An 11,521-nucleotide genomic window follows, 5' to 3' on the forward strand; every position below is an offset into this window, starting at 1 on the left:
ATAAGTCTTTTATAAAATTCTTTCTAGTTGTGTACTGCCGTTGGATTTCCACTGCCATTGTTTGTAAAAGCAACTTTAATTGATTTAACCTTTGGCTACGTAAGGGGTATTTTACAGTAAGGGCAATAAGATTGTGGAACCCTCTTCCACAAATGGTGGTAAGTGTGGGGAGTATGGCTACTTTTAAAAGGCTCTTGGACGTACATCTCCAAGATCAAAACATTCAGGGGTATGAGAAATGAATACATCCGCACACAACACACAGGTTGAACTGGATGGACTGTTGTCTTTTTTCAACCTCAACTACTATGTAACTTTTGTTTTTTCATCCCGAAATCTTGAGTCTCCAGGAATCAAAAATAACAGTTTTTTTTTCAGTTTCAATCATTTTTTTTTTCTTTCCAAGATATAAATAAAGTACAAAATATAGCAACAACAGTAAGTCGCTAAGGTAACATACACAGCAGTATTGGTACATGTACACGCAAGGCATGGTAAGTCAGTAATGGGAAAAAGATCCGATTTAGGAAGCCTACAAGCAATGCTGGTGACTAGCCAAGTTCCTTTTTTTGGGCTTCCACTGTACAGGTCCCCTCTTTAAAAACAAAAATGAAATAATAAAAATAATATTTGTTTGGTGGCCAAAGACAGATTAAGATTTCTGAGGTATTTTTACACATTTATTGTCACTGCTTAGAACATAGTTACATAGTTATATAGTAGTTGAGTTTGAATAAAGACAATAGTCCATCCAGTACAACCTGTGTAGGTGTGTGTGGCTGTAATCATCTCTCATACCCCTGAATGTTCTGATCCTTGAGATGTACGTCTAAGAGTCTTTTGAAAGCCACCATACTTCCCGCAGAAACCACCTCTTGTGGTAGAGAATTCCACAATCTTGTAGCCATAACAGTGAAGAACCCCCTGCGTTGCCTGAGGTTAAAATGCTTCTCCTCTAATCGCATTGTATGCCCTCAAATCCTCATGCAATCCTTTTCGACTGAATAGCTTTTTTTCTATGCTGAGATCCCCATTGAGATATTTATAAATTGCTATCATGTCCCCTCTCAGGCGTCTCTTCTCCAGGGAGAATAAATCAAGCGATTGCAGACGCTCTTCATAATTAAGGTCCTCCAATCCCCTAAATAGTTTAGTTGCCCTTCTCTGGACTCTCTCCAGCTCCAACACATCCCTCCTGAGGACTGGCGACCAGAACTGGACAGAATACTCCAGATGCGGGCGGACCAGAGTTTTATAAAGTGGTAGGATTATAGTTTTATCTCTGGAATGGTACTGTTGCCCATTGCCAAGATGCCACCTGAAATTAGGCTTATACAGTATTAAACCCAAATCCAAAAATGTAACATATTGCAGCTAAACTAATCATGAGATGTGGCAGCTGCATTCATTTCTTCTTTTAGGCTTTTTCCCTTCTGTTTTCACCCGGTCATCTGGCCAGTAACACACCTCCTGTATTAGGGAGCCCCCACTCTGGATGAGGGAGCACAGGTGGCCCTTTTGGACAGCAGCATTGTCAGTCTGGAGGGGGGGTTAGGATGTACTAGCAGATTTAAATACAGTGGAGTGAAGAGTGATTAAAACACACCCATCAGGTTTTATTGTAGTCTGGGCCTCTATTAGGGAGATTCCCCCTCTCTATTTGTCCTGTTTACCATTATCATTGAAAGTGAAAGTAAAAGAGAATCCCAAATTTTGGGTTATCCCTAGAAAAGTAATAGAGGGGATATCTTCCAATGGGGACACTAGTTATGGTGACCTGGGGGTTCCCAAGGAATTCTCCTAATTTGCAGGGATTTCCTCTCACTTCCTGTTTGGCTATGGGACAGGAAGTGAAAGGAAATCTCCCCAATGTGACACAGATGGCGAAAAAAAATCTGACAGGGGTGATAACCCTCCCTTACTCTATCCAAAATGAAAAAAAAAAGTTCTTGCCTATAGTTTTACTTTAAGCTGTGGATGACTCACCTCCCATGTAATAGTGCTTGCATAGATCTGAGGCCAACACTACTTTGCAAAGGCCAGCAGCGTGACACCAATGATCTTTTTAGATGTCTGTAACGGTGGCATTCTGACCATCTCTGTACGGGTTTCATTTTTCCTACTGACTACCAAAACGTAAGGCATTTTCCCATCCCCCTCAGATGACTTGATTTCAGTAAGAGATCTCTGAGACCTGAAAACTATTTTAGGGGTTCCCCTGGAGATCCACATTATGGGGGGGGAGGGGATTTTCAAAGACTAGAACACTCAGAATCTGTTGCAGCTGTGCATGGTAGCCAATCAGCTTCTAACTTCGGCTTGTTCATTTAAGATTTGACAAAAAAAAAATCTGGAAGCTGCTTGGTTTCTATGCAGAGTTGCACCAGATTTTGTACACTCCAGTTTTAGTAAATCCCCCCCATGTGTTCAGTTTTTTTTTTTTTTTGTTTTTGTTTTATTGGACATCTTCTCTCCACACTGTCCTCTATCTCCATTCCTAAAAGCCTGATCTCACTCTGAGGAACACGTGTGCCATTTGCAGTGCTGTATTTTGGCCTAGGCCGACAAGGCCCAGGCCTATGGCAGCACTTTGCAGGGGGGCAGCAAAAAAGCCACCCCCCCTTCACCTGAAACTCTATTGGCCACTGGTTGCTAGAGCCGCCTATTTCACCCCTTTCTCTCTTTCTCACATCCCCCTTCTTTCTCTCTCTCACCCCCCCTTCTCTCTCTCTCTCTCTCTCTCATCCCCCCCCTCTCTCTCTCTCACCCCCCTCTCTCTCCCCCCTCTCTCTTTTTCTCTCATCCCCACCCCCCTCTCTCATTGTCTCACCCCCCTCTCTCTCTCTCACACCCCCCTCTCTCTCTCTCTCTCTCTCTCTCTCACCCCCTCTCTCTCTCTCTCTCTCCCTCACCCCCCCTCTCACCCCCCCTTTTCATGAGATCTCAGGGGTTCATGCTGGGATTTGTAGTCCTTAAATTTTGGAGGGAGTCACATCTGTCTAAAAGGAAGGAGTGGGGCAAATTTACATTGGGGGGGGGGGGGGGCGTCCAATTTTAGTCTTGCCTAGGGCAGCAAAAAAACAAAATACACAACTGGCCATTTGCTAGTCTCGAGGGAAATACCTGATCAGTCTTAGCGCCATGAAACATAACCTTTTCCCATGTTGCCACAAAAATCCATGTAGCGTTAAATTTGTAGAGGCGAAAATAAGTTTTAAGCTGCGATGTTGCCCAGACAAGAAGGTCGCTGTCGTTGGTCTGGCGATAGTAGATTGAACCCTCTTGACTGTTATCCACATCAGACCAGAAAGGAGCCAAGAATGGGTAGCTCACACTTTGACTTGGGGGCCTGTAATCAGTGATGTTAACTTTGAATGACAGAAATCCATTGTTGTTCATCTGTTCAAAGAGAGAAAAAAAAAACATTTTTGCAACTTTCTATAGGACAGCTCTCTGTAGGTGGTAAGATGCCTAAACTGTTACCGGCTTAGATGTAAATGTACTCACATAGAATGAAGAGAACATCTCTCCAAAGACTGGAATGTTGGTATTTAGGGTTTGTTGTGGTGGTCCTCCATCATCAGCCTGTGGACTGAGATTGTCAACCCCCGATCCATAGGGATAGAGAAGTTCTAAAAGGATAATTCATGGGAAAATATTGTATGTATTTAATAAAAACAAAAAGTGTATCAAATGTTAACCACTTGCCGACTGCCACGAGTACATATACTGCGGCGGTCAGCCCCTCACAGGCAAAGTGACGTATGGGTACGTCACTAGCCTGTGAGGCTCTGGGGAGCGAGCCAATCACAGTTAGAATCACGCCCCTAGGGACACACACAACCCCTCCCTCTCAAAAAAAAAGTTAACCCCTTCACTGCCAGTGTCATTTTACAGTAACAGTGCATATGTATATCACTGATTACTGTAGTAATGTCACTGGTAACCCCAAAAGTGTCAAAAATGTCAGTCAAGGGTCCGATCTGTCCGCCGCAATGTCGCAGTCCCGCAAAAAAAAAATCGCAGATCACCGCCATTACGCGTTAAACAAAAAACAACAAAAATGACAAAAATCTTTCCCTTAGTTAGTAAACACAATAACTTTTGCGCAAACCAATCAAAATACGCTTTTTGCAATTTTTTTTTACCAAAAATATGTAGCATAAAACAAATTGGCCTAAAATGTTAAAAAATTTTGATTTTTACATTTTTTTTTTTTGTGAATTTCATATAAAAAAATGTGAAAAATATTGTTATTTTTGCAAAATTGAGGCTCTTTTTTTGCTTATAGCGCATGATCAAAAAAATCGCACAGGTGATCAAATACCACCAAAAGAAAGCTCTGTTTGTGGGAAAAAAAGGACGTCAAATTAGTTTAGGTACTGCGTCGCACGACCGCGCAATTGTCCGTTAAAGTCATGCAGTGCCGAATCGCAAAATAGGCCCTGGCAAGGAAGGGGGTAAAATCTTCCGGGGCTTAAGTGGTTAATAGAGGAAACAAGAGGCTTAATTTACTAAGACTGGAGGGTGCCAAATCTGGTGCGGCTGTGCCATTAGCCAATAAGTTCTGACTTCAGCTTTTCCAATTAGGCTTTGGCAAATAAAAAAAAATAGAAGCTGATTGGTTTCTATGCAGAGTTGCACCAGATTTGGCACTCTCCAGTTTTAGCAAATCAACCCCAAAATGTTTAAATATTAAATGCTTGGCTCATGGCAAGGTCACACGATGGCTCCTTATCATTTGCATGGAGCTCCAGTGGTGAAATACACTATATGGCTAAAACTACCTACCGTCGTATGGTCCAAAGTATATGAACACCCCTCCAGTTTATTAAGTTAAGTTGTTGCAAGTGAAGGATACAAAGATATTTTGGAAAAAGTTGCAGATTTGACCTTGTGTCAACAGTCTGGAGAAGACCCTTTCCTCTGTTCCACCATGACTCTCTTGTAATCTCTCACCTTGACTACTGCAAATCTCTTCTCATAGGGCTACCTCTCCACAGGTTACCCTCCCCTCCCACCCTTTAGTCTATCATGAATAAATGCTGCTTTTAGACTCACCTACCTTACTAACCACTACTCTCTTCCAATCCCTCCACTGGCTTCCGATTGCCCAGCAAATTCAATTAGAATACTACGACATACAATACAACGACATACAAACAAAGCCATCCACAACTCTGCCTCAAGCTACATCACCGATCTCGTCTCTAAATATCACCCAAACTGTCCTTTTTGCTCCTCCCTAGACTTCCTGCTCCCTTACTCTCTTGCCTCTTTCTCCCATGCTCGTCTCCAGGACTTCTCCCGAGCCTGTCACATCTTCTGGAACTTTCTACCTTAATCTGCCCAACTATCTTCTACTCTGGTCACCTTTAAATGATCCCTGAAAATGCAATTTTTATGGGAAGCCTATCAAGCCACCACCAGACAACTGAATTTTTAATTCTTCAATTAGCTCATACCTTACAGTTATTACCTTTTATATCACTTACCCCACCCTATTAGATTGTAAGCTCTTATGCACAGGGCCCTTCAAACCCACTTGTATTTTATTGTATTGTAACTGTACTGTCTCTCTGGGCAAATTGTTGGCGCTACATAAATCCTGTATAATATTAATAAAGCCTGTGACCCTGTGTACAAAGCCAGCTCCATAAGGACATGGTTTGCCAGCTTGATGGGATGTCATTACATTTTAGGATATTAGTTTTTTTAACCACTTGCCAACCGCCGCAAGTACATATACTGCGGCGGTCAGCCCCCCCGCTGGGCAAAGTGACGTATAGGTACGTCACTCGCCCGCGAGCCAATAGGGGGCGATCGCGCGCTGCCGGAGGCGCGCTCCCGCCCCCGCTCGTTCACTGCCATCCCAGCGCGAGTGACCGGTGGCTCCAATGTCCGCCGGTCACTCGCGATCTCCTGCTGGAGAGGGAGAAAGGCAGGCGGCTGATGTAAACAAAGCCGCCTGTCATTCTCCCTGATGTAAGAACAGAGATCCTACGATCCTGCTATGTAGGATCGTATGTCTCTGTGGTTACATCAAAAGCCACGCCCCTTTACAGTTAGAAGCATGCCCCTAGGGAAACACATATCCCTGGATGTCTAATAAAGTTAACCCCTTCCCTGCCAGTGTCATTTTTAGGGTCAAGGGTCCGATCTGTCCGCCGCAATGTCGCAGTCCTGCAAAAAAAATCGCACATCACCGCCATTACTAGTTAAAAAAAAAAAAACAATAAAAATTACATAAATTTTTCCCTTAGTTAGTAAACGCAATAACTTTTGCGCAAACCAATCAAAATATGCTTATTGCGATTTTTTTCACCAAAAATATGTAGCAGAAAACAAATTGGCCTAAAATGTTAAAAAATTTATAAGTTAAAAAACTTATAGCGCAAAAAGTAAAAATCACACAGGTCATCAAATACCACCAAAAGAAAGCTCTGTTTGTGGGAAAAAAAGGACATCAATTTCGTTTGGGTACAGCGCTGCACGACCGCGCAATTGTCCGTTAAAATCACGCAGTGCCGAATCGCAAAATAGGCCCTGGTCTTTGAGCAGCCAAATCCTCTGGGGCTTAAGTGGTTAAGCAGGCTTGTTTATCTATTTTATTATTATTTTTATTCTATTCATTCCTAACTTTTTCTGACACTTGTTTTTTACAAGTTAAAAACAGTATTTTTTGATAGAAAATGACTTAGAACCTCCAAACATTATATATATATATATACTTTTAGCAGAGACCCTATAGAATAAAATGGTGATCGTTGTAATATTTTATATCACACGGTATTTGCACAGCGGTCTTTCAAATGCAATTTTTTCTGGAAGTAATACACCTTTATTAATTAAAAAAAAACAAAAAAAAAATACAAGTTAGCAAAATTTTTTGTGTATTGAAAGATGATGTTACGCTGAATAAATAGATACCTAACATGTCATGATTTAAAATTGTACACACTCGTGGAATGGTGACAAACTATGGTACCTAAAAAATTTTAACGGTTACTTGTTTAGAGTTACAGAGGAGGTCTAGCGCTAAAATGATTGCTCTCACTAACGATCGTGGCGATACCTCACATGTATGATTTGAACACTGATTTGCGCGACTTATGTATGCGTTCGCTTCTGCGCATGAGCATAGGGGGATGGGGCGCTTGAAATTTTTTTTCTTATTTATTTTATTGTATTTTTTTTATTTTTACACTCTACCTTTACATTTTTTTGTTTGATCACTTTTATTGCTGTGTCAAGGAATGTAAACATTCCTCGTGACAGTAATAGGCAGTGCCAGGTACTCTTTATGGAGGGATCTGGGGTCTATAAGACCCCAAATCCCTCCTTTGTACTTAAAAGCATTCAAAATGCCAAGTTTGGCTGTTTTCAATACTGTCCTTTTTATAAAATTTTGCACATTTATGGCTCCAGTAACCAGAAGTGAGGTCATAACATCGCTTCTGGGTTACTAGAACCGAGACCTGGTCAAAGCCGTTTCTGGCTTTGTTCTGGTCTTTGGCAAGCCGGCGGACATTGGCCTGGTCGCTCGGGTATCCCGGTGGAGACCTGAGCGGAGCGGTGGAAGGAGGTGGGAAGGGATAACGGCCGAGCGGCTGCTTAGCCACATCGGTTGTTATCACAAGAAAGTTGACTGTCCGCCCTGAAAGACAGTATGGAGGTGATGGCTGCAGTTGCAGGTATCAACCGGTACAACCCCTTGAAGCCGAAGGAAGGATATTTGCGTTACATCTGCGTTAAGGGGTTATCTTTTTTTATTAGTGCTTCGAGTGTTATGTAATGTTTTTACACATAGTTGTCATATGCTTTATTCTTGCACAAGATGTTTTGCTATACAATTATGAAAATATTATTTTCAACTTTCATTCCTACATCTACATATTTTTCTATGTATATATGTTTTTGTACACTCTTATATTTGTTTAATAGCCCTGAGGAAGGGGGAGTCTTTGTTCCCCCAAAGTGCGTTGGCTTGATCACTTGCTGCTATTTTCACCTTCTGACTTGCATTTACTGGATACCTTTTTACCTACCCTTACAAGTACATGCGGAAACGACCTTGAGCCGTACCCAGAGGTAGCAGCCCAAGCCCCCAAAAAGGGCTCACCGCCACCTTCTTTTTAGGTTGAGCAGAAATCATTGGAAGAGAACTCTTCCAACTCGCCCCCATTGTCACCTACCCATTGACCTACAACTGATTGAGTCAGTCCAGCGCGTTCTCCAACCCTAAACAGCTTTCTGTGGAGGAACTCAAAGGTCTAGGTACTCTACTGACAACTTTTGGGATGGGTTGGAATGCAGATTGTGAGCCAGGTCTTCTCTTCCACCATCAGTACCTGACCTCTTGAGGCTGAATTAGTACAAATTTCCACTGACACGCTCCAAAATCTTTTCCAAAGCTTTCCCAGAAGGGTGGAGGCAAGTATAGCCCCAATAGGTAGTCTACTCCAACACAAATGTTGAGAGTTTTGCAACGGGATGTCCAATAAGTATGCATACTTTTGACCGATAGGTAAGTAAGATGGTCTCGATTAGTAAATATCAATAAAAATGATAGTATGTATTCCTGAATGATTATTACTGTCATTGAAATGATTACCTGACCCCAGAGTGTAAGCAGTCGTTGATGCAGTTGTTACTGATACAACATCTCCTTCTTGAGTGATATCAACTAAAAAGGAAAGAAAAAAAATATGAATGTATAAGTGAACCTTTTCCTGGTAAAACAATCTATTCAGTTTAGAGTGGTAGTAAACCCAGTTCTACCACTTGTACCTACAGGCAAGCCTTTAGTAAGGCTTACCTGTAGGTTCTGTGAATATCTCCTAAACTTGCACAGTTTAGTAGATATTTAGAGTGCATGCAGCCGGTTGGAATCCATGTGTCCGGCACCCTGCATGTAGATTAGGGGGCCAAACACATGGATGGGGGGGGTGGCGCCCCTGCTCCCCCAATGGACGGGCCACCACTGCAATGGACGATAGAGAAAACAGGATTTTTGTAGGATCTTACCGTAAAATCCTTTTCTCTTGAGTCCATTGACATACGCAGCACCCGCCCCTCTGATATGGGGATGAATACAGTCATGTAATTTCATTGGAAAGCCCTTAAAATTGTATTCAGATCGTCTACTTGAATGGAATCCCAGAGGTTTTAAACAGGTTTCATTACAATAAATATGACTTTTCCCCAATGGAAACCCCATTCACTGTTAAAATTTTGTTTCTTCGGTAGAAATTTTCCATCCTCCTCCTGAAAATTGTCACCACAGGTAAAACCAAACGTCGAATTGACCCCACTGACCATTTGAAACTCTAGTAAATGTTCCTAAAAATGAACATTTGTGAACAAAGGATTGCTGGTGTATGACCAGCTTTACTTGACACAGGGGAGTTCCGGCATCCAGTGCTGGAAGTTGCCATCTTGACAGTGTTGATTCCAGGAGAGTCAATAATACAGAGGTCTAACCTACCCCAAAGCTAGCCTAATTTTCCCCAGATGAGCATCAGCAACCTTCTACTTCAGATGGAACCACCACTGCCTGTGCCATAAAAAAGATTCCCTTTGGATTTGCTAGGATAAAGCAGCAATGCAGAACACCTAATGTTTTCTAAAGGACTTGGATGTTGTAGGCAAGAAGAACGTGCTGAACTCTTAGACTGTCAAGACATTTTAAAGCTTAAGAAGTTTAAAAGATGGCCTCAGGCTAAGAAAGGACAAGATAGTTACCTTGACACAGGGCTTTTTTTCTCAGAGAATAGGTGCAGGAACTCCCCCTTCTAAGTTACTTTGTGTCTCCGCCCCCTACCCACCTCCGAGCACTAACCCTTGGTTCCACCCCTTCCAACCTCCGAGCACTGACCCTTGGTTCCACCCCTTCCAACCTCCGAGCACTGACCCTTGGTTCCACCCCTTCCAACCTCCGAGCACTGACCCTTGGTTCCACCCCTTCCAACCTCCGAGCACTGACCCTTGGTTCCACCCCTTCCAACCTCCGAGCACTGACCCTTGGTTCCACCCCTTCCAACCTCCGAGCACTGACCCTTGGTTCCACCCCTTCCAACCTCCGAGCACTGACCCTTGGTTCAACCCCTTCCAACCTCCGAGCACTGACCCTTGGTTCCACCCCTTCCAACCTTCGAGCACTGACCCTTGGTTCCACCCCTTCCAACCTTCGAGCACTGACCCTTGGTTCCACCCCCTACCCAGTTCCAGTACCGCCCCTTTTAGAGAATATAGAGCCAAGTATAATTTTGTATTGGAATGTATAGGATTAGGTTATAATAACAAGAAAAGCAATAAAATAGATCCCCCACAGCCAGCAGCAATAGACCCCCCCCCCCAGCAGCAATAGACCCCCAGCAGCAGAAAAAGATCTCCCAGCAGTCAACTTTAATAGACTCTCTAGCAGCCAGCAACAGTGGGCCCCTCCCTAAACAGTAGATCCCTTCTAGCAACAATTAACCCTCAGTATCAAAAGATCCTCCACCAGCAACAATAGATTGCCATGCAAAACTAGATCCCCTCCAGCAACAATAGATCTCCCAGCAGCCAGCATCAGTAGACCCTCCAGCACCCATTGGAGGTGCCGGAACTGCGTTCCCCCGCGTTCCCGCTGAAATAAAGCCCTGCCTTGACAGAGCAGAGACATTGAGTTCACAAACAAAATCTAAAAAAAAAAAACCAAAGAACTCCCTTCTACTTACCTAAAGCAAGAAGCAGAAGAATCCCATAGAGGCTCATCATTGGATGCTTTTATGTGGATCCCTAGAATACAATCAAAACATACTTGTTTAGTACATAACATAACCCTACTTTTTTTTCTGTAAAATTTGTTGTTTTTTTTTTTTTTATACACAGGGAGGGAGACCCTCGTAATGAGCACAGCAGGTGTACAGACACAGGGAACTAAGTGCAGGGATGATGGGAATCCCTCATAATGGGCGCAGTAGGTGTGTAGACCTAGGAATTCAGCACAGGGATGGTGGGAGACCCTTTAATGGACACAGCAGGTGTGCGGACCCTGGAATGCAGCACAGAGACAGTGGGAGCTCCTCAAAATGTGTTTAGCAGATGTGCAGACTCGGGAACACAGCCCAGGAAAGGTGGAAGCCCCTCAAAATGGGCACAGCATTGTGCAGACCCAGGTTATTCAGTGCAGGAATAATGAGCACAGCAGGTATACAGACATAGGGAACAAAGTGCAGGGAGGATGGGAATCCCTCATAGTGGGCGCAGTAGTTGTGTAGACCTGGGAACTCAGCACAGGGATGGTGGGAGACCCTTTAATGGACACAGCAGGTGTGCAGACCCTGGAATGCAGCACAGAAATGGTGGGAGCTCCTCAAAATGTGTTTAGCAGATGTGCAGACTCGGGAACACAGCCCAGGAAAGGTGGGAGCCCCTCAAAATGGGCACAGCAGATGTGCAGACCCAGGAACTCAGCACAGGGTTGGTGGGAACCCCTCATAATGGACACAGCAGGTGTAGAGACTCGGAAACTCAG

The 11,521-nt window shown here is 43.4% G+C and overlaps 1 protein-coding gene across 1 annotated transcript in view; it reads right to left on the reverse strand.

The window, feature by feature from the left end:
• Window positions 1–10,784, reverse strand: part of LOC309568350 (sushi, nidogen and EGF-like domain-containing protein 1) — a gene marked incomplete at its 3' end in the record, with an annotated part of 30,222 nt that extends 19,438 nt beyond the window's left edge. The window contains exons 1-4 of the mRNA XM_082274013.1: window positions 10,722–10,784; window positions 8,615–8,686; window positions 3,508–3,632; window positions 3,124–3,399 (exon numbers count right to left, since the gene is read on the reverse strand). Coding sequence (XP_082130139.1) covers window positions 3,124–3,399; window positions 3,508–3,632; window positions 8,615–8,686; window positions 10,722–10,761 — 513 coding nt within the window. The 5' untranslated portion in view covers window positions 10,762–10,784. The remainder of the gene's footprint in view (window positions 1–3,123; window positions 3,400–3,507; window positions 3,633–8,614; window positions 8,687–10,721) is intronic.
• Window positions 10,785–11,521: the final 737 nt, after the last annotated feature.

Source organism: Pelophylax lessonae, assembly GCF_965119305.1.
Source record: "Pelophylax lessonae genome assembly, chromosome: 12".
NCBI classification, from domain to species: Eukaryota; Metazoa; Chordata; class Amphibia; order Anura; family Ranidae; genus Pelophylax; species Pelophylax lessonae.